Source organism: Schistocerca serialis, chromosome 1, assembly GCF_023864345.2.
Source record: "Schistocerca serialis cubense isolate TAMUIC-IGC-003099 chromosome 1, iqSchSeri2.2, whole genome shotgun sequence".
In the NCBI taxonomy this organism is placed as follows: domain Eukaryota; kingdom Metazoa; phylum Arthropoda; class Insecta; order Orthoptera; family Acrididae; genus Schistocerca; species Schistocerca serialis.
The window spans coordinates 69,561,669-69,585,849 of record NC_064638.1 but is presented as its reverse complement, the minus strand read 5'-3'; the positions used below and the strand labels follow the sequence as shown (position 1 = coordinate 69,585,849).

General features: G+C 40.1%; 1 protein-coding gene across 1 annotated transcript in view; it reads left to right on the top strand.

Moving 5' to 3' along the window:
* LOC126461608 (protein KIAA0100) overlaps window positions 1–23,974 on the top strand; it is a 320,706-nt gene extending 296,732 nt beyond the window's left edge. Inside the window, exons 37-39 of the mRNA XM_050096009.1 lie at window positions 11,894–12,106; window positions 15,974–16,081; window positions 23,397–23,974. Coding sequence (XP_049951966.1) covers window positions 11,894–12,106; window positions 15,974–16,081; window positions 23,397–23,447 — 372 coding nt within the window. The 3' untranslated portion in view covers window positions 23,448–23,974. The remainder of the gene's footprint in view (window positions 1–11,893; window positions 12,107–15,973; window positions 16,082–23,396) is intronic.
* The last annotated feature ends 207 nt before the right edge of the window (window positions 23,975–24,181 follow it).

The following is a 24,181-nucleotide window of genomic DNA, read 5'->3' as shown; positions in this document are numbered from 1 at the left end:
ATATATGTGGTTAGAGGGTTGCCAGATTGCCATTGTTTACATCCTTTTTCTGCTGGATGTACTCACTGGACAAAATTGTGTGAGAGACTTTTTTATCACTGGCATGTGGGCAGCCACACTGCAAAGCTCGAGTGCTCGAATTTCGCTTCACCACACACACACACACACACACACACACACACACACACACACACACACACGACTGCAGTCTCAGGCAACTGTGGTTTCTGTTGCCTAAGACTGCAGTTGTGTGTGTGAATTGCATTTGTGTGTGTGTGTGTGTGTGTGTGTGTGTGTGTGTGTGTGTGTGTGTGTGTGTGTGGGCACGCGTGCACACACTTGCACGCATGCGTGTTTGTCTATTGTTGATGAAGGCCTTAATGGTCGAAAGCTTTAATTGTGAGAGTCTTTTTGTTGTGCGTATCTGCAACTCAGCATGTCCGCTATATGATGAGTAGCAACTTTCCTTCTCAGATATTGTTACATTTCATCCTAGATTTTCCATCATATTCAAATACAAAGATATGTAAACAGGCAGAATACGACAGTGGCAATGCCTATATAAAACAACAAGTTCTGACGCAGTTGTTAAATTAATTACTGCTGCTACAATGGCAGGTTATTAAGACTTAAGTGAGTTTGAACATAGTATTATAGTCAGCTCACAAGCAATGCGACAAAGCATCTCCGAAGTAGCGATAAAGTGGGGATTTGCCCATATGACCATTTCATGAGTGTATTGTGAGTATCAGGAATCTGGTAAAACATCAAATCTGCAACATCACTGCAGCCGGAAAAAAAATGAACAGGACCAATGACACCAGTTAGAGTTACATTTTCAGCAAGTACACCAAGTCCTTTCATCCATACATGTATTTTTTCATCATTACTAACTTTACGACAAGAGCGAGTATATAATGTAAAAGGCATAGTCCTATATACATAACTAGGTCTAGACTGGGACTTAGCATCTATTCCACAATGCCAGGTCTTATAAGCGATGACATCTCGGTCGGTGAATGATTCGAGTCCGGGTAGAGACGCATTCTCACATCGGACAATAGCTAGAGTAATTTGAATCGTTCAAGATGACACAAGTGCAACCCTTCTACAAATTACAGAAGATATCAATGCTGAGTCATCAGCCAGTATCAACGTGCGAACCATTCAACAAAACATCATCAATGTGAGATTTCAGAGCCGAAGGCGCACTCATGTATCCTCGATCACTGCACGACACAAAGGTTTATGCCTCGCCTGGGCCTGTCAACACCAACATTGAACTGTTGATGACTGTGAACATGTTGCCTGGTCAGACAATATATGGGCTCCTTACTTTAAACTACGCAAGATGAGACTTTAACATTACGTAGGCGAGGCCAATATAAGTTGAATACTTCGTAGGAGGCCAAATAAATGCTTGATTTTATTTTAGATGAGCGCCAGGCTCCCTACAAGTTAATAATTTCATGAAATGAAGTCCAGGCCAGAGTTCACTGATCTGCCTTAACTGATATCGCTGAAAATATCTGATCTCTTGTAAATACGAATTACTGAAATCCTCAAACTCAAAGTAAATAATGATTTAAAATGATTTTGTAGCCACTGCTATAAATGAAATCTGCAAAATAACTTAATATTTGAATCTTGTAATGGCGGCCAATTGTTGCCTGTCAGCAATATAATGGCTTTTGGGCGTCTTAGCAGCCGAAAAATACTAATTAACCTTTCTCTGCAAATGAAACATTGAGATGAGGTGCTTGTATTACATTGAAATGATAACATGAGCTATTTTTTATACATATATGTTAAGCAATACTTTGCATACACACCTTAACACTGTCTAGGAGAGAAAATAATACGAACATCTGAAAGCGTTAAGCACGGCCCACAATTTCTAATGAACAAAAGAAAAAATGAAAAAGGTATGTTCTGTTCATCATATATATAATTGCACAAAGATACCAATATTTGATTTCAATATTTTTTTCACTACAATATCAATCATCAGCGATGAAGTCCTTTACGCATCAGAGTATTTACATTACAGGTTTTCATAAATATTACTAATATAGGTCTTCACAAATGCCTTTTAAGTCTTGTCTGTTGTATGTTATTCACTATTTTTATATTCATTGTACACGCGCTGTTCATAAAAATCTCCTAAGGAACAGTACAACAAGTCTCATTTCAAATTGTATTGAGCGGATGGACATGCGTGGGTATGGAGACAACATCCTGAATCCATGGACCCCGCCTGTCAGCAAGGGACTGTTCAAGTTGATGGAGGCTCTGTTATGGTGTGGGGTGTGTGCAGTTGGAGTGATATGGGACCCCTGATATGTCTAGATTAAACTCTGACAGGTGACACCTATGTAAGCATCCTGTCCAATCACCTGCATCCATTCATGTCCATTGTGCATTCTCACAGACTTGGACAATTCCAGCAGGACAATGCGACGGCCCTCACGTCCATAATTACTACAGAGTGGATCCAGGAACATTCTTCTGAGTTTAAACACTTCCATTGCCCACGAAACTCCCAGATATGAACATTATTGAGCATATTTGGGATGCCTTGCAATGTACTGTTCAGAAGAGATCTTCACCCCTCATACTCATACGGATTTATGGGCAGCCCTGCAGGATTCATGGTGTCTGTTTCCTCCAGCACTACTTCAGAACATTAGTCGAGTCCATGCCACATCATGTCTATGCACTAAAGAGCCAAAGAAACTAGAACACCAGTCTAATATCATGTAGAGATCCTGCAAGCACACAGAAGTGTTGCAGCATGACATGGCATGGACTCAACTAATGTCTGAAGTAGTGCTGTAGGAAACTGACACCATGTATCCTGCAGGGCTGTCCATAAATCCATAAGAGCATGAGGGATGGAGATCTCTTCTGAACAGTATGTTGCAAGGCATCCCAGATATGCTCAATAATGTTCATGTCTGGGGAGTTCGGTGGCCATTGGAAGTGTTTAAACTCAGAAGAGTGTTCCTGGAGCCACTCTGTATCACTTCTGGCTGTATAGGGTGTCATATTGTCCTGCTGGAATTGCCCAAGTCCATCAGGTTGCACAGTGGACATGAATGGATGCAGGTCATCAGGTAGGATGTTTACATATGTATCACCTGTCAGAGTCATATCTAAACGTATTGGGGTTTTCAGATCACTCCAACTGCACATGTTATACACCATTAGAGAGCCTCCGCCAGCTTGAACAGTCCCCTGCTGACATGCGGGGCACATGGATTCGTGAGGTTGTCTCCATACCCGTAACATCCATCCACTTGATGCAATTTGAAATGAGACTCATTTGACCAAACAACATGTCTCCAGTCACAAACAGTCCAATGTTGGTGTTGACAGGCCCAGGCGAGGCGTAAAGCTGTGTGTCATGCAGCCATCATGGCTGGCTGTATAGGGTGTCATGAGAGTGCCTTCAGATCCAAAAGCCCATATCAAAGACGTAGTTGAATGGATCGGATGGTGACACTTGTTGATGACCAAGCATTGAAATCTACAGCGATTTGTGGAAGGGTTGCATTTTTGTCACATTAAACGATTCTCTTCAGTCGTCATTGGTCCCATTCTTGCAGCAACGATGTCAGAGATCTGATGTTTTACCAGATTCCTGATATTCACGGTGCACTCATGAAATGGTTGTCTTTGCTACCTCGGAGATGCTGTGTCCCATCGCTCACTAGAAGACTATCACGCCACATTCAAACTCACTTAAATCTTGATAACTTGCCATTGTAGCAGCAGTAACCGATCTAACAACTGCACCAGATTTGTTGTCTTACATATATAGGCATTGCCGACCACAGTGCCATAAGAAACTTCCTGGCAGATTAAAACTGTGCACAGGACCGAGACTTGAACTCAGGACCTTTGCCTTTCATGAGCAAGTGCTTCCTTTCTTTCAGGAGTGCTAGTTCTGCGCTTGGGGTAGCTCAGTTGGTAGAGCACGTGTCCGCGAAAGGCAAAGGTCCCGAGTTCGAGTCTCAGTCCTGCACACAGTTTTAATCTGCCAGGAAGTTTCATAATAGCGCACACTCCACTGCACAGTGCCATACTCTGCCTGTTTACATACCTCTGTATTTGAATACGCATACCTGTATCAGTTTCTTTGGCACTTCAGTGTATATAGTAGATATTTTATAGTAATGAAAATGTGGTATGTATCATTATAAGCTTTTAAAGTATGCATGATGATGATCAGTTCAAATTCATATTATGAGATACTTTTCATATTGTGCTTTTTCTATATATAAGGAAAAGACTCAATTAGTGAATGACATTCTTACATATACCATTCAGGTGGTATAAATAAAATTTTCATTCACTAATTGTGTCTTTAACTTATATGTAGAAGAAACATAATTTGAATAAGTAACAAATGCAAGAAGAAAGTAGTTATCTACTTTATGGCCTTTGTCAATTTCTTATGAAGCTTTTTGCTTTTTTTACAACACTGTGCTGTAAAACTGCCCAGTGATTTTGTTGTAGCCATTATAAATGTACTAGCATTTAAGTCCTAAAGTGACCTTCGTGCAAATTCCATTCCTGGCTCACTTTCAACTTCCTGATGTCCAAAAATTTTTGTCATTATCTTTCACCAGTGACCTCTTCCACTCCTCAATGTGATTGACAGATTCCGTAGACCAACAAGGAGAGATTGCAGGAACATGATATCAACTACAACACGGTACACACGTATTGTATCTGCAGTCATGATACAACAGCATAAGACAGGAAAATAGACTATTCTTTTTAGTTCATGGTGTTTAAGAATGACTGAGTGAGCAGTGATAGAGGAAAACATTGGTGCAATGTGTAAAATGCTCCCTGTTTCATAGTAAAGTGTAAATATGTAGTTGAATGTCAACTCTCTGAATGTGATGGGCAGCCCACCACTCTCCCAGCCTTATGTCATTTTACAAGACTGGAGCCACTGCTTCTCAGTCAAATAGCTCCTCAGTTTGCCTTGTATGGGCTGAGTGCACCTCATTTGCCAGCAGCGCTCAAGTGCTAGCCCAACCCAACAGCGCATAACTTCAGTGATCTGACGGGAATTGGAGTTACCATGGCAGCAAGTCCATTGGTCACAAAAGACAACATTTTATCATTATGTACTTTTTGCACAATAACTGTTTGACACTGGAAGTAGCATGACCAAGATACATCTCAGAAGCTACACGCTGCACTGATGCCTTCTGGCACTGACTCGCTCAATGAGCCAGCCACGGTGTCCGAGCGGTTCTAGCCACTTCAGTCCGGAACTATGCAGCTGCTACAGTTGCAGGTTCGATTCCTGCCTCAGGCATGGGTGTGTGTGATGTCCTTAGCTTTATGTAGTTCTAAGTCTAGGGGACTGATAACCTCAGATGTTAAGTCCCATAGTGCTCAGAGCCATTTGAACCATGTTTTTCGCTCAGTGAACTCTGTGTAAACAAGTCAGAGCAAGGTTAAGGTGGACATTTTCACTGTTTATTCACTGACTATAGCAAGCAAATATTTCCTGAAAAAAAGGAATCATATTAACATTGAATATAAATTGTAGTTTCCAGAATGAATCATCTGCTGTGCAGTGGAATGTGCTGTTTTGAAACTTTGAGGCAAATTAAAACTGTAAGTTGGATAATGATTCCAACCTGAAACCTTGCCTTCAGACAAGTAAGAGCATTTCCCACAAAAGATGACGTTCCATGTTCAAGTGGAAGTCCCACTCACATTTCAGTGTGCAAGGAAATTGCAGAACAGTACACACTCCACTTCAGAGTGAAATATTCATTCTGGAAAAAAATCCCTTGATCTTTGGCTAAGCCATTTCACTGAGATATCCTTTCTTCAAGTAGTGCTAGTCCCATTGGGTATGCAGGAGAACGTGGGTGAAATTTATAAAGAAGTGAAGCTGTGAGGATGGATGATGAGGTATTGCCCCAGAAAGGCACTGTTCCAGATTTTAATCCTGGTCTAGCACACAGTTATTATCTGCCAGGAAGTTTCATAAATTTAAGTGGTGGGAAGTATTTTCTGAAAATGTTTGTCTGGAATGTAGCCTTAAGCGGGGGTGCCGACTTACAAAAAATATTGGGTTGGGGGGGGGGGGGGGGGGCATACTGGGAGTCTTGCCCTGGGAAATTTTCTACATTTTAGATGAAAAATAGTGAGTTTTAAAGTTTTTTAAGCATTTAGAGTCATATGATCAACATTAGAACCTCGGAAACTGGGCTCTCAATAACTCAATACCCCGGGGAACTCGACATGCCTGACAATTTTTTGGCTTTGAAAAAAGAAACAAAACATAAACATGCACAGTATTTCGTAAAAGGCTAATTTAATTTACAGTAATAATCATGCTTATAGACTATTACAGAGCAGTGAATATATAGCTCTGAAAGACTGAAATTATATTTAAAGAAATCCTAAACTATCATTAAAAGAACAAAACATAAAATATTGCTGTTGCACAGTAATAGCACTATGATTAATAAGTGAAATAGCTTATTTAAGCTTACTTTGAATAAGGCTCAGGGTTCATTAAATAAAAACAATATCTCAAAGTTAGTGCTTTAATACAGTTAATAAAGTTAATATGGTATGCCTAATACATTCAGTCAAAAAGTATGTAAATAGGGGGTTTTAATTGGGTCTTAGACCCTAAAAATATTGAATTATTTGAAAATAACTAATACAGTACTAAACTAGTACTAATATTTCAAAACTGAAAATTTAACATTATGTACGTAATTTAATTCTCTGTTTTATAAATATTTTTAATATTGCTCTAAATGCCATTATTAGGGCTAAAGTGTATTTAGAAAGGTGTAAATGTTGACTGTCTTACTGGATTACTGAATATGAAGTTGTTGATGACTGCTCGGATATCCAATTCATCAAAAACATCTCAGTGGGTATGAGGAACAGCCAAGTTGTTCAATTGCTTCTGTTCCATTTTTGATCGGAGATATGACTTCAGATGTCTAAGGGTGCTAAATGACCATTCTGCTGTTGCTGTCGTGATTGGGACTACTTGGAGAAGCTTAATGCACTTCACTACTTCACATAACATTTTTCCAACTACAGGCTCTTGTGTAATGTACTCTCTTACATCTCGCATGTTTTTTAAGACCAGTTGTTTTTTATTAGCAATATTGGCTAACATATTCAACTGTAAGAGCAGTCTCTCAGTGTCTAGATCATTTTTGAAAAACTCAGTTGTTTTTCCAAATTTGTTTCATCTCTGTTTACTAAAAGCAAGCACTCTTGTTCAACTGCAATGACCTGTGTGAGTCCAGTTGAAGCAAACCGCTCAGTAATGCAAGATTGCACCAATTCACAAACTTCAATGTAAATAACTTTGTAGTATTCCTTTGGAGTTTTGAAAGTGCAGTGAGCTGGCTTTGTTGTTTTCAAGCTTCTTTGGTGTACTTCAATTCCGAGGAAGCGAAGGATCATCAACTTGTGAAGGTTTTTCTTTTAAACACAATTCCCAAAAGTGTTCAAAATTATCACACTTTCCATTCAGTATACTAATCAAGCCCTCATATATTTTTTCCAGATCAGCAACACTTAAATGAAGGCATTGAATTTTTTTCATTGATATCATCTACTGGGTTCATTGCATGACAATAAAGACGTAAAAAGAAATAAGTCTTGAATTGTAACATTGACTCAAGGTAGCCTGCACATTAGTAACCTGCCTCTGTTATGTCCTCTGCAGAAAATGTTTCAAAAAACTCTAGAAGTTCTTCAAAGTTTTCATTATTCTCATGATTCTAGAAGCTCGCATAGTCCATCGAGTTGGGCAAAGGGGTCGTAGACCAACGTGGTTGTTGGCACTCTCACAACGTATGCTTCTGAAAAGTCCCATCCTTTTGTTCGATTCCCTTATGGTGTTTATTAAGTCCTTGGCTAAAGCCATAATATCCCTCATAGATGTAAGATGCCAGAGACTGTCTACAACTGCCAAGTCTAAACTGTGAGAAGTGCAGTGCACATAACATGCTTTTGGTTGTATATCCAAAACTAACTTTTTTAGTCCTTTGAACTTACCTCTCATACTCGAGGCACCATCATAGCACTGTCTTCTTAAAGTTATCCATTGACAAATCAAGACGAGCAAAACGGTCTTTCAAAATACTAAACAGAGTTTGCGATTCAGTGTTGGGGTCTCATATAAGCCAATAAAGTCTTCGTTGATGATTAAGGAATCATCGACAGTACGAATACAAAATCACACTTGTTCGTAAATAGAAGAATCACTTGTTTCGTCAACCATAATAGAAAAATGTTTAGTCTTCTTGATTGAAGCTGTTGTGGACTGACAAGACAGCCAGTCCACAGTGACGGGTAACCGAAAGGCACGTGCTTAAACTCACGCAGGATGGCGTGAGGTCTGAAACAGGATACGTAATGAATGCTATAAAGAAAAGTACGTAGCTGCTGGAATACTTAACTTTAATCCATTGTTTGTATACATCGTTCTTGATGAGACATGCTTCATACGATAACTATCAATTGCTATGGTGCCTTGCTAGGTCGTATCCATTGACTTAGCTGAAGGCTATTCTATCTATCTTCTCTGCAAATAAGCGAGGCTTCATCAGTGTTGCATCGCTAGCTAAGTCGTCCGTACAACTGGGGCGAGTGCTAGTCAGTCTCTCGAGACCTGCTGTGTGGTGGCGCTCGGTCTGCGATCACTGACAGTGGCGACACGCGGGTCCGACATGTACTAATGGACCGCGCGCCGATTTAAAGCTACCACCTAGCAAGTGTGGTGTCTGGCGGTGACACCACAGAAGCCAATACCTTTCTCAACACAGACTTTCCTAGTAGATCAATGATCTCGTTTTGAATATCGTGGGATGTCCACTTATACTCGGAATGCCCTAACCAATCTTTAAACTCTAGTATGTCATTTTTTCGGAGTTCCAACAATAGAAAATTTGAGTTTACATCTTCGTGCCCTCTAATTGCTAGTCCTTGTTGGCATAGAAATTGCATGGTAGTGAAAATTGTCTCAAGAGCTAAATGGTCTTTCTTCATATCACTATCTATCTGTTCATTCAATTGGGAGACCACACTTCGATTAGTGATACAATTTACTATCAGAACACCTTTTTTATGCGTAAATATATTTTCATGAAGAGAGAATTTTTCCAAAGTCTTTTTCCAATTAGAAAACCCTATGGAAGTAAATGCATCTTCTTTTTTTTGAAGAAAATTGTAATAGATTTTTAGCATCTGCCTCTTTGCAGGTTTTGCAAAAAACTTTTTCGGTAGATACTTCATATTATAGCTATGTATATTTGATCGACCAAGAATTCTGAAATGATCTTCACGTACCAGATTGTCCAGGTTTCGGCTGTGAATGGTTCTCGCCTGAAGACAACGAAGCAATTGATGACACAATAATTGTTGGAGGTTGACTTGCAGTATCATCAGCTTCCAAGTGCACCTTTTTGGTAACAAATTTATCTGTTGCAAACTTAATTCAGGACACACTAAGAGACTAAAGAAAATGAGTAAAATATAGTCATATAAAATAGTCCACTAGGCACTAAAGTCGGAACACTTAACATGTCTGCAGCATCCATTGAACGAAACGATCCACACTGAATGACTGCAACAGCAGGGTGGGATTTATATAGCCATGGCATCATAATGTCTCAAAGCATCAAGTTGACGCAAGGCAGATCGTTCCAGGTGCTTATGCTCCAGTCCTTTTGATGTAGCTACGGCCACAGCACTGGCCCACAGGTACCAGACTTTACCCGAAGGTTCACGCACCGGGACAAATTCTAAGTGTGCCCTCAGCACCGTAACACTATCGTGATTCACACCACTCGTTTTCAGTTAACCTGCTTACTACTGTAATAATTATTTGTTTTAACGCATTACTGAATGTATTGTAAAAGGTAACTATTGTCAAACAAGGAAAATAATAATTTCCAACATAATTTTGTGATTTTACAAAGCATAGTACAACTAACAATTTTCTTAAATTATTGGGGGGCTCTGCCCCCCCCCCCCCCCCCCCCTCCCACACCAAACGAATTTTTGAGGGGGCTCGGGCCCCCTCAGGCTCCATGGAGTCGGCGCCTGTGACCTTAAGCACCCTGTACACGATCAAACAATTTGTCAGACAAAGAATGTGTGTGGCACAGTTGATTGAAAGTTTGATTGACGGCAGGTTTTACAAAATGGCAGATGTTTGTGTCAGTGTTTCACTGTGCATCTTTAGTGAAAAAGAGTATTATTTCTGTTTATCTCGCTGTATCACCACTATGGAAACGGCTTTCAGGGATAAAACAAAATGGCGCTGGCAATTACCAAAAGAGTAGAGGTGTATTGTCTTTCCCAACCATATATTACCCAGGAAGAGATTAAAAAGTAAATCAAACTTATATGCACAACATACAAGCAAGAGTGCACTAAAATAAAAATAAAAACTGAAGCTCTCCTGTTCTTCCTTGTGGTAATGAACTGTCATTAAATAAACAAGTAGAAGAGAATAAACATAGAAGAGAATAAACATAGAAGAGAATAAATTTCCACATACTTATGTTTTCTTTTTCAGTGTGAGAGCAAAGTAACTCAGTTACTAAAAGATTGACTGTCCATTCAGAAAAAGTAGATGTAACCACCAGGTTCTGAGTAAATTCCCCTAAGTGATTTTCATGGGTACATTTCTCTTTCGATTTTAACCATTCCCCAGACCAGTGTTTTGTTGTCTTTATCTTCTTTATACACAGTGTTAAAGTCAATGCGGGAACCACTTTGTCTGCATTGATAGCCATTCTAACTTTCTTCAAAATAGTTCAGGACACGAACAGCATCTGCTTCAAAAGTGAGGTTAAATTGACAAACTTTGTAGGTACTTGTACAGGCTTGTTAACAATCCCAAGTAGAAAAGAGCAAATCTGACAAACAAGTTTGAACATGCATGGTTCTACTTTACATTGAAGTGAAATATAAGCGATAAACATTGTACACAAGATGAGAACAGAAGCTCCCAAAATATGGTGCTACAGAAGAATGCTGATGGTTACATAGATTGAGTAACAAATGAATCTGTACTGAATTGAATGAGAGGGAAAAACTTTGTGGCACAACTTTATTAACTGAAAGGATAGGTTTATAGGATACATTGAGGTGTTTATAGAATACATCAAGGAGTATTTAATTTGATAATGGAGGGAATAGTTCAGCATAAAATTTTTAGAGGTACACAAAGGCTTGACTGAAGTAAGCAGATTCAAGTGAGTGTACCTGGTAGCAGTTATACACGAGTGAAAATATTTGCACAAGATATGTAAGTGTGAAGAGTTACATCAAACCAGTGTTTGGACTGATGACTACAGCAGCAACAGCTCTTGCTATCTGCTTTCTAGGAGCAGTTTGAAAATAAAAATTTCATATATAAATATCAGTGAACAGTAGTGCTTATTTATATGGCTTAAATGGGTGCAGTTTCATGACAAGGTCTATCCCATTACAGATGTTAATAATGGAGGCAGTAAAGATAACCACTTACCATGTAGCTGAAGTGTGGAGTGGACAGCAGGCTCATATGTAAGACTGAAAACTTGCTGAGGTTTTGGACAGTGTACTACAACAGAGCAAAAAATTAAATCTCCCTCCCCCCCCCCCGCCGCCCCCCCTCCCACACATACACTGATGCGCACATCTGGGCCAGTAGAGAGAGAGAGAGAGAGTTGTCTGAAAGCTCAGTAATATAATAAGCTGTATGGTAAGTGACTACCTTTATGCCTTGCATTATTTGTGTTCTACGCAGAACTAAGCTGTAGTGCTCAGAATCTCTGTTCCCTCTCACACATAGTTTCTCTAATAAAGATGACATTTATTTTTACAGGAGCGAGCTGAGAAAAATAAATTATTTATTTACATAAAGATACCAGAAGTGCCAGTAAGGGTGAGCTATAAAGGCAATAAGGATAAAAATTTGGAAGATATTAGAGATTTCAGCTTGGTCATTCCAACTCTGGAATATCATAATGTGACTTGGACATGGCTGGATTTATTGCTGGCTATGAAAAGTGATAGTAGGAGAGTTATTCTTTCTCAGGTATGGATGATAAGTTGTAAATTGCTATAAAAATTAAAATTATTTTATGTATTTACAAAGAGAAAAGGCAAGCAGCTAATACTCCTCTTCAGGAGCAAAATTCCAGTGCTGCCAACGCACACACAAAATGTGCTCTTTGTGCTGTAAATTACAACTCACTGTTTGTGCTGCAAATATTCTATTTTCTGAGTAGATCATCTTTCTTTGCCCTCTCCTCCTCATTTCTATTATTATTTCTTTCCTTTCTCAGACGTTATGTCTGGTTAAAAATGGAAAGTGACGTGGACCTTGATCAAGCGTGACTTCCTTTTAACTGTACAGTATATGTTACATTGCATTTAGGAACTTTCGGGTAATTGAACATGTATCAATAATTACAGATTTCGGTAGTTGTATATATACGTTTGGATGTAGCTGTATTGCATTGATGTACTGGTGGATATTGTGTGGTATGACTCCTGTAGTTGATAGTATAATTGGTATAAGCCGGCCGCGGTGGTCTAGCGGTTCAGGCGCTCAGTCCAGAACCGCGCGACTGCTACGATCGCAGGTTCGAATCCTGCCTCGGGCATGGATGAGTGTGATGTCCTTAGGTTAGTTAGGTTTAAGTAGTTCTAAGTTCTAGGGGACTGATGACCACAGATGTTAAGTCCCATAGTGCTCAGAACCATTTGAACCATTTGAATTGGTATAATGTCAACTTTATCCTGATGCCACATGTCCTTGACTTCCTCAGCCAGTTGGATGTATTTTTCAATTTTTTCTCCTGTTTTTTTCTGTAAATTTGTTGTATTGGGTATGGATATTTCGCTTAGTTGTGTTAATTTCTTCTTTCTATTGGTGAGTATGATGTCAGGTTTGTTATGTGGTGTTGTTTTATCTGTTAAAAAGGTTCTGTTCCAGTATAATTTGTATTCATCATTCTCCAGTACATTTTGTGGTGCATACTTGTATGTGGAAACGTGTTGTTTTATTAGTTTATGTTGTTTGGCAAGTTGTTGATGTATTATTTTTGCTACATTGTCATGTCTTCTGGGGTATTTGCTAATATTGTACATCCGCTTGTGATGTGATCTACTGTTTCTATTTGCTGTTTGCAAAGTCTGCATTTATCTGTTGTGGTATTGGGATCTTTAATAATATGCTTTCTGTAATATCTGGTGTTTATTGTTTGATCTTGTATTGCAATTATGAATCCTTCTGTCTCACTGTATATATTGCCTTTTCTTAGCCATGTGTTGGATGCGTCTTGATCGATGTGTGGCTGTGTTAGATGATACGGGTGCTTACCATGTAATATTTTCTTTATCCAATTTACTTTCTTCGTATCTGTCGATGTTATGTGATCTAAAGGGCAGCACACCCCTATTGGCGATGGAAATGTCTTTTTTCCATGGAGTGGATGATGATCCACAAAATTAAAGTCACTAAGCCAGTACAATATACAGGGTGCTTGTAATTGAAATTAAACTTTCAAACCACTGTAGAAATAACACCACTGGTCAGAATGTCAAATTGCAACGGAATATTATCGGAGAAGGGGGAAAAAGTATGGCAGAAGAAAAATAAATAGTTTCAAAATGTAGCAATAGATGGCACTGTAAGCATCACAATTTAATAGTGGTCGACTACAAATGACAAATGAACCATACAGCAATGCCTAAGGTGTACGTTTGACATTAAACAAACTGTACTACTTGGTGTGCATGGGTGTACAGGTGTGATACTCTTAGTTATGTAATCCCATCCACCATGGCAAGGTCATATCACATTGAATAGAAAAAATTGGTTTTTAATTGGCCTGATGCCAAAAATGAATAGAAAAAATTGGTTTTTAATTGGCCTGATGCCAAAAACTGCATAAAAAGCATAAGTGAAAATCAAATTGGACTATTAATTTCTGTGTGACTGGCGCAGAATGTGTTCAGTATGCTCTCCACCATTTTCTGCAACAAGTTGAAACTGAGAAACAGCATGTTCCACATCTGATAAAAGTGTTTCCAGGGTCATGTTCTGAATGTGTTTCACAATGCATGCCTTCAATGCAGCTAAGTTTGTAATCAGAACACTGAACACAGCATCTTTCAGATAGCCTCACAGCCAGAAGTCACACGGATCATGATCAGGTGACCGGGGCGCCAGGCTGCAGAACATGGCAGCAGATAATTCTAGCATTTCTGAAATGGCGTTTCAGTAGCTGCTTAACTGAATTTGTAGTGTGCAGCCATCCCCACGCTGTTGGAGAGCCGGAATGATGTGGTTGCACAAAAGACACTCGTAGCGCTTATCAGTGACAGTACAAGTAACAGGACCGGAAGCACCTGTCTCTTCAAAAAAAATATGGCCCTATGATAAATGATGCCATAAACTCACACCACAAAGTGACTTTTTCAGGGTGAAGTGGTACTGGTTGATTTGCGTGTGAATTTTCCGTTGCCCATATTCGACAATTCTGTGTATTGACATATCCTGTCAGATGGAAGTGGGCTTCGTGTCCACAAAATCTTCCGTATCCAATCATTGTCCACCTCCATGTGAGCAAGAAATTCTAAAGCAAAGGTCTCTCTTGCTGGCAGGTCAACAGGAAGCAACTCGTGCCCATGGGTAATTTTCAATGGATAGCAAAGGAGGATGTTTTGTAGGATTTTACGCACCGTGCTCGTGGGTATGTCCAATGTTCGAGCAATTCTCTGTGCACTACGTGTTTGCACACCACCACTCTTCTCCTCCTGCATTGCTGTGGCCACTGCTTCCACTGACGTGGAATCAATTCGTTTACTTCCTCTACCAGGTTGCACACCAAAAGAACCCATCTTTTCGAATTTCTGAATCATTTTCTGCAGAGCAACATGTGCACAATCATTCTTGGAATACAGCTTTATATCACAGATGTGAAAGGAGGAAAGCTGTGTACCCGGAGAGTTTATACCAAGTTCAGTGGGTTGTGCAGAGGGGTTTTCATTTACGTATTCTGAGCCATACAACACCATCTATTGATCAATTTTCACACTATTTTTTTTCTTCTGCCATGCGTTATTATCCTCCTCTGATAATATTCCGTTGCAATTTGATGTCATTCTGACCAGTGGTGTTATTTCTACAACGTTTTGAAAGTTTAACTTTAATTATAATCACCCTGTATTAAAGCAAAAAAGACCATAAGACATAACAGTCTTGTACCTCTTCCACATCATTCACTGCTACAGTGAAGACAATTATACAAAAAGTTAGCATATTGACACAGAACAGGCAACCAGAATTAGAGGGTAAAAGTCTGCACTTGGAAATGAACTTGTAAAAGTGTACCCTGAACTATTTCTTGAAGGTAAGCTTTGAAACTTTCTTTCTCTAATGTAAATCTCCATACATTAGATTTGCCTGCTGTAATTTTCAGGTCTCATTAGTCATATTCATCTTTACAGTACCTCTTTGATTGTATTACATTTTCAGAGCCTGCTGAGAGAACTGCCTTTCATTTTCAGCATTTGAAATGAACCTGTATTAGGATTTTTATATTCTTTTTTAGTATGCCACTTGTAGCCCATGTTTTTTATTTATTTTTGGACACAGGAACTCCGAATAAGGTGTTAATTAAAGCTTACAAAATCCCAGCATTCTTGATAAACAAGACATTTAAGTATTTAAATACCTTTGGTATAAATTATGTTTGTTTCTTCTTAAATTGTAATATGAGTTCTCCAACATCCTTGCAAAATTTATCTGAAGATAAATAAAATTTCTGCTGCTGCTGCTACTGCTGCTGCCTCTACTACTACTACTACTACTACTACTACTACAATAATTTTGTATACTTGTCAGTGTTACAGATACTTTTAAAGCATTAACATTTTCTTTCTTTTTATGCAGGCAATCAAGCAAAAATTGCAAATTAAAATGAACAGGGTGGCTACAGACGAAGGGGTGTCCCCACAAGAGGAAGACAAAGCAAGAATACTGTTTGGATCAAGAGTGATGGTAACTGTCTATGTGGAATACCATTCACATTTTATACAATTTTTATAAGTTAACTCTGCTCTTATTGTAATCAGCATTCTATGATACTTGTGTTGCACTTGTTTCATTGTCCAGTAAAGATGATACCATGCTTAAAATACTAGATGCAGTATAGGAAAGTAATTATGTCTAAATACAAGGCAGGTGTAAAATTACAATATAATGGAAAGGATAGTTGCTACTCACAATATAGCAGAGATGCTGAATCGCAGAAAGGCACAATAAAAAGACTATTGGAAAGTGTCAAAATATAGACAACACATGCACGTGCAGACACACACACACACACACACACACACACACACACAAAAAAAAAAAAAAAACAACTGTCTCTGGCAGCTGGAGCCAGACTGTGAGGTGAGCAGCAGCGCATTACGGGATTTTTTTTTTTTGGGGGGGGGGGGGGGGGGAGATAGCAGGTTAGGGGTGGGGAATGGTAAAGTGCTGCTGGCAGCATGCAGATACAAGGTAGAGAGTAGGGCAGCTAGATGCTGTTGGGAGGTGAGTGCATTGGTGGAATGGGAACAGAGAGGGATCCTACATGGGTTAGGATGACGACTAATGAAGGTTGAGGCCAGGAGGGTTACAGGAACATAGGATATATTGCAGTGAGAGTTTCCAAATGCACAACTCAGAAAAGCTGGTGTTGGTGGCAAGGATCAAGATGTCACAGGCTGTGAGGCAGTAATTTAAAAGGAGAACGTCGTGTTAGGCGGTGCGCTCAGCAACAAAGTGGTCCAGTTGTTTCTTGGCCACAGTTTGTCTGTAGCCATTCTTGCAGACAGACAGCTTGTAGGCTGTCCTGTCCACACAGAATGCAGCACAGCGGTTGCAACTTATCTTGTAGACCACATGACTATTTTCACAGATATCCCTGCCTTTGATGGGGTAGGTGATGTTTGTGACAGGACTACAGTAGGTGGTGGCAGGAGGATGTATGTGACAGTGCTTGCATCTAGGTCTGTTACGGGGATGTGAGCCATGAGGCAAGCAGTTGGGACCAAGGGTTTGTGTAGAGATGGATGACGGTTTTGTGTAGGTTCAGTGGGTGGTGGAATACCACTGTGGGATTGATGGGAAGGATAGTGGGTAGGACATTTCCCATTTCAGGGCACAGTGAGATGTAGTCGAAACTCTGATAGAGAATGTAATTCAGTTGTTTCAGTCCTGGGTGGTACTGAGCCATGAGGGGATGCTTATATGAAGTCTTCATGGGTTGTGAGCCGAGTATCGTCGTCGTCTCGTAGCAACATTTCGATGGAATGCGTCTCCATCATCTTTGAAGCGAAGTGTCAGGATATCGTCGATCATGGGCTGATATCTCTGCTGGACCACTCTCGGCTTCCTACCACCGGCCAATCACGCGCCCGCGGAACCACCTGATACGCCTTGAGCGGCCAGTGGTGGTGGAGGGAGGGGAACGGGGGTGGGGGGGGTTGCGTGATTCGTGTCCCGGCATCCGTCTCTGTTCCGGCCGTGGCCCTTGGTGGAATGGAACGTTCTTCTCTGATTTTCCTGATTGCAGGCTCCCAGGCTGTGCAGAGATGGTAGCCAGTGTCGCCGTTGATTAGGTTGTCGTGTAACCGTATTTCTATGAACTCTTTGTTTACTGAGTCCCAAAATCCATTTATACTGCATATTTTTCTTTGTGTCTGCGAAATCGAAGTTGTGTTTCTCATCGGTACTATGTTCTGCCACAGCAGATTTATTGATCTGGCCCAAGCATACATACCTGATGTATTCATTATGGCGCTGTGAGATGCATCACTGCGTCTGTCCTATATATTGCATCCCACATTCGCATCCGATCTTGTACACACCAGGTGCCGTCAGACCTAGTGGATCCTTGGTTGAACTGAGAAGGTCTTTGATTTTTCCCACTGCGTGGAAAACGGTCTTCATTTCATATTTCTTGAGAAATCTCGTGATCTTGGCTGTTGGAGGACGTGCATATGTCAAGAATGCACAGCCCATTGCTTTGTCTTCATCCAGTCTCTCTTCTCTCTTCTTGTGGTCGGTCTTCAGAGCTCTCCTTATTTGTGTCTCACTGTGTCCATTTTTGTTGAAGGTGTCCATGAGCTGTTGAAATTCTCCTGGCAAACTTGTGTTATCACAGATCGACCTGGCCCTGTGCACTAAGGTGTTGAGTACAGAATTGTGTTGCGCAGGGTGGTGGCAGCTGTTGGCATTAAGATAGAGGTCCATGTGTGTTTTCTTTCTGTACACTGTGTGTCCCAGCATGCCGTCCATGTTTCTTGTGATCGGGATATTCAGAAAGAGTAAGCTTCTGTTCTCTTCTATCTCCATGGTAAATTTGATATTTCCATGTATACCATTGAGGTGTCGATGGAACTCTAGCAGTTTGTCCCTGCCATGTGGCCAAACTACAGAAGTATCATCAATGTACCTGTTGAAGGCTTTTGGCTTATGTTTAGCAGTGTCCAGTGCTAGCTTTTCGCAGTGCTCCATGTATAGGTCGGCTATGCCTGGTGCTAAGGGGGAGCCCATAGCTACACCATCTATCTGTTCGTAGAACTTCCCACCACATTTGAAATAGGTGGTGGTTAGCACATGGCGAAAGAGCTTGATGATATCCTCCTCAAAGTGTTCTTCGAGTAAAGCTAGGGAGTCTTCTGTTGGTACTCGTGAATAAGGGTGTCACATCGAAGCTAACTATCAGGTCTTCATATTTCAGCTGCATGGCCTTTAGTACCTTCATAAACTCAGCTGTTTTTCACATGGTGTGGACTGTAACCCATCAAGGGTTTTAGCATTTGTGATAATGATGATATTCTTCTCTAGTCCTGTGTTGTTGAGCATCTCAACGGTCTTGTGAGACACTGTTGTGGTGGAGTCCTTCCCTAGTCGTTTGTAGGCAGGATCCTGCAGGAGGGTGTCTATTTTTTGCCAATAGTTTTCCAATTTAAGCAGCACTGTCGCGTTCCCTTTGTCTGCTGCCAAGACCACTGTGTCCTGGTCCTCCCTGAGTGCCCTTAGTGCCTTGTGTTCTGCCGCCCTCCTGCAGGATCCTTAAATCGCGGATGCTTTAGCAATGAATCCACCTTTCATGTCGGTGGAATGGTAAATAGGCATAATGTCTGTATATGGGGTTCAGGGTCTCCACATGCTACTGTACAGTTACAGCAAGACAGCGAAAAAGTGAATGTTTGGTGCAGCCGCATGCATAACAAGGTTTTTGGACCCCCCCCTTTTTTTTTTTTTTTTCCGTGGAAAAATACATTACCGCTAACATTTACTTAGACTTTTGCAACAGTTCACTGCCCCACAATTAGAAGAATAGCAGTTATGGATAATTTTCCAGCAAGATGGAGCACCTCCACTGGGCTTTGATAGTGCCTGATTTCCTGAATGAAGCATTTCCAGATCGGTGGATTGGAAGGAGCAGCTCAACACCCTGGCACCTCCCCCCCCCCCCCCCCCCCCCACCTCCCCCCGCTCTCCAGACATTATGCCCTTTGACTTTTTTTTCTGGGACTATATCAGGGACAGAGTCTTCGTCACGCCAGTTGCTGACATCGACGAACTGAAGCCTAGGATACAAGCTGCTGTGGGTACTGTGACAGAACACATGTTACGAAACACCTGGCAGGAACTGGAATACCACCTCATCATTCTCCAAGCTACCAAGGGAGCTCATGTTGAGGTTTACTAACTTAAGTGGTCTTAAAAAAACTAGTAACACTAACCTATGTAATGGCACCAAATGTAAATTATTATGTCGAACAGTTATTCTGTAATAAATTATTATAATCAGGGCAAGACTTTGTGCTCACCTGTACTTAGGGTCTCATTGAGACCTTTACCGATCATAATTACCTTCCCAACCTTGTATAAAGACAGATTTCTTGTGCCTTATCTTTCCAGTCATCCAACACCAGAAGCCCATCACCCAGCCACAGAGGACCATTGTCCTCATGACTCAGTACCACACACAACTGGAGCAACAGAATTACATTTTCCGCAAGGGTTTGACTACCTCCCATTGTGCCCTGAAATGAGAAATATCGTACCCACTATCTTTCCCACTTCTCCCACAGTGTTATTCTGCCACCCACTGAACCTACCAAATATCTTCGTCCATCCCTACACAACTCCTTGCTCACAGCCCCTTGCCTCATGGCTCACATCTCTGTAATAGACCTACATGCAATACCTGTCCCATACATCCTCCTACCACCACCTACCAAACATCCATCACCTATCCGATCAAAGGCAGGGATACCTATGAAACCAGGCATGTGATCTACAAGCTAAGCTGCAACCAGTGTGCTGCATTCTACGTGGGCATGACAACCAACAAGCTGTCTGTCCACATAAATGGCCACTAACAAACTGTGGCCAAGAAACAACTGGACCTCTTTGTTGCTGAGCACACCGCCCAACATGATGTCCTTCATTTCAGTATCTGCTTCACAGCCTGTATCTTATGGGTTATTTCTGCCAACATCAGCTTTTCTGAATTGCGCTGGTGGGAACTCTTCCTGTAACGTACCCTCATTCCCATAAGCCTCCTGGCCTCAACCTATGTTAGTCATTGCCATAACCCATCTAGCCCCCTCCCTGTTCCCATTCCAACACTAAACAGCCCCCTATTCCACTAAAGCTCTCAGTCTTTTTACTATTTTCCTTTCCTGCTACCCCTCTCTCGCCTACTCTCCACCTAACCTGCTGACTGCACCTAGCTGCCCTACTCTTCACCTCGTCCATGCATGCTGGCAGCAGTAATTTACTGTTCTCCACACCTATACTGATATCCCTACCCCTTCCTGCCCTCAGCCTCCCCCTTATTCCTATCCGGTTGCCTCCTCCATAACGTACTACTGCTTGCAGTCTGGCTCCAGCTGCTGGAGACTGTGTGTGTGTGTGTGTGTGTGTGTGTGTGTGTGTGTGTGTGTGTGTGTGTGGTGTGTGTGTGTGTGTGTGTGTTATGGCGGGGGAGGGGGGGGGGGGCATTGGTTGGTACTATTTTTGTGACATAGGCTTTGATGGCTGAAAGCTAACTTTCGGACAGTGTTTTTGTTGTGCCTTTCTGTGACTTAGCATCTCTGCTATATGTCAAATGAATTCAAAATTGCGAATAAGAGTACCATCAGCTGTAGAATGGAATGACAACAATGAACATTTTTGCTAGACTGGTGCTTGAACCCAGATTTCTCACTTATCGCGAGTGGTCACCTTACCATTTGGCTGTCCCTGCACAACTCACGTTCAGACCAAAACTTTCCTATGTCATCAACCATGCATCAACCAAGTTTGGTTCTGGCCGTGATTCATGCACGGATAGCCAAACACTAAGGCAACTGCTCACAATAAGCGGGAAATCCGAGTTCGAGTTCCGGTCTGGCACAAATTTTCATTGTCATCATTCCATTCTACAGCTGATGGTAGTCATTATCATCATTCCATTCTACAGCTGATGGTAGTCATTATTCACAATTGCAAATTCAATTGAGATGTTTCGTAACAAGCTGTGGTCACCTCATTGCATTGTCATCAGAATAATGCAGGCACTGCAATATCATATATCTGCTATATGGTGAATAGCAACTATTCTTTTCATTATATAGTTATGTTCCATCCTGAATTTTCCACAGTTTGAATTTGCATTACATATTTCTTCAGAATTCCATTCACACCCAACCAGGGCCTTTTTTTGTTGTTTTTTCTGATTTGATTACTGCCTTTACTTAACATTCGTTGTTCCAGAAAATTACACTCTTATGTGCCACTGTGTATTCTTTGATGAAGTTTCTTAATTTAAATTTATCAGTGTCAGTTTTTACAATGTAAACACTGCTGTAGAAATTGTGGCTAGGGATTCTTATTATGTAAGTAATTCTGTATTATAAAAATTTTATTTGATTTACAGTTGATGAGAGAAATAATTGCTAACATTGTTTAAAATACACATTTTTATAAGGTAATATTGCTCTTGTTACATTTCTTAAATGTGCAACGAACAAAGTTTATTATGTGTATGACCTTAAGGAAGACATAACAGGGGGACTAAAGCAACCTTGTGTTAAAAATATCGAAACTGTACTGTGTAATCAAACTCCAGATAGTTGTATTGTTAACAGATATTTGTTATCATCCTGTTTCTTTTTGTACATCTGTCTGCTTTGCAGTACTTTTGCTGTTATGTGAGTAGTGATTTGTTATGGACATGTCCATGAATACAAATTAGACTCTACTACATACTTTATGCTTATTGCTTGTGCTTGAAAAGTCACACATAATAATTATGATGAGTTGTTTCATCCAAAAGTAAATATTTTTCAGCTTTCTAATTTAAAACATTACCAGTGGGCAGCTGAAGCATTGTGGAACCCCTATCACATTTATAAAAACCTAATTATACAATGTTCATAAATTAAGGGAAAGGCAACCACACACGTATAGCAGACTTGACGTGTGGAGCATAGAAACATATACAATAAAACATATTTGCACTAGTTTTTGTGCTCTTGCTCTTTTCTAGTAAAACTACAAACATTCACACACAAAACCACGCAGAGACCCAAATGTACACTCCAGTGGCCATGGGGAGTACAGTATACTATGATTCGGAATTTTAGAGTATTATACATTAATGATGTGCTGTGAACAGTCAAGTGCATTTCACATTTTGTCTGAAGCTATTTCTACTTTTCTTTCCTCCTTCCTTGGCCACAGACAAGAATGTATGTAAGGAACAACTAATAATATCTGTATAAGAAGGAAAAAGAGAATGCCTTTGCAGTTTTTATGATGTGCTTTCCATCATTTTGTGTTCCTCTTGCACTAAAATTTCCAACAACCCTGTATTTCCCTCAGTAATTATAAATCACTCAGCATTTGTGATTCTTCAGTTTCTCCCAGCGTATTTCGTGTTCGAGCAGTCCATGGGTGTACTGCCGGTCCATAGTGTCCATTGTGCCCGTTGGACACTATGGACCAGCAGTACACCCGTGGACTGTTCGAGCATTCAACATTTGTTTTCTGTGTCAGTGTGCTTGTTAACCACCTGTAATTTAGTTTGTGCAATAATCTGCGATAACTGTTAATGAATGGGATCTACTATTATCAGAAAATGAGTAGCCAAGATACTGAAAAAGAAAGTGGCAGAACTGAAAATGGTATATACAGTACTTTCAAACATTATAGTTCCATAACAATGTTAAACATCACATTTTATCAAATATCATGCAGTTTCATTAGTTATTTAGATTTATGTTTGTGTAACAGAGAATACTAAAGTTCACCCCTTTTCCAGCCAGTTGAAAGCAAATCTACCAAGAAAAGTGTTTTCAAGTTTCCTAAATGAAGATGGACTTGTTGTGGGTGCTTGAACATGCGAAGATTGAAAAAGAAAAGAGGTAAAGTTATTTGAATGATCCATCAGACTTCATTCTTCTGGAGATATTGTGCACAATGGTGATGAATGCAGCCACCAGCTACAAAAGTATTATCTGTATTGGGTGGAGAATGGACTGGTATGCAGTAACATTTCTTTTATCTCGGCTCTGTGAACTGTTATAACAGGAGAAAGATTCAATGGGTTGCAAGTGACCCACAACTGTGCAATACAAATATCTTAATTTGAACAGGTGCTGTTTGTAAAGATTATTTTCAAAGGCTGTTTTTATTTTGAATGGTTTATTTGTACCTTTTGTATATGCTGTAACTGTTTTAGGATAACTATATTAACTTTACAAAAGTTACATTGTTTTTAGAAACTTCGTTCTAAACTTCACATAAAAACTGAAACAACTACTCTAGTCTATTGTGAAATAGTGATGAGTATTAATATGGCTGTGAATGAAACTTTTATTAAAAAAAATTCACAATTGTTTTAAGTCTTTAATTTGAATCTAGTTTAATATGCATATTTATCCAGTTAACCCTTGGAACTGTGTGTTACAACTTCTATGAACCTTGCCCTAATATTTCAAACAGAAATAATTGTAATAAATGAGAAAATGGTTTTATTAAACTGACAGAATATGAATTGTTTATACACTGAAAAAAATTGACAGAATGAAAAAGAAAAGTTATGTT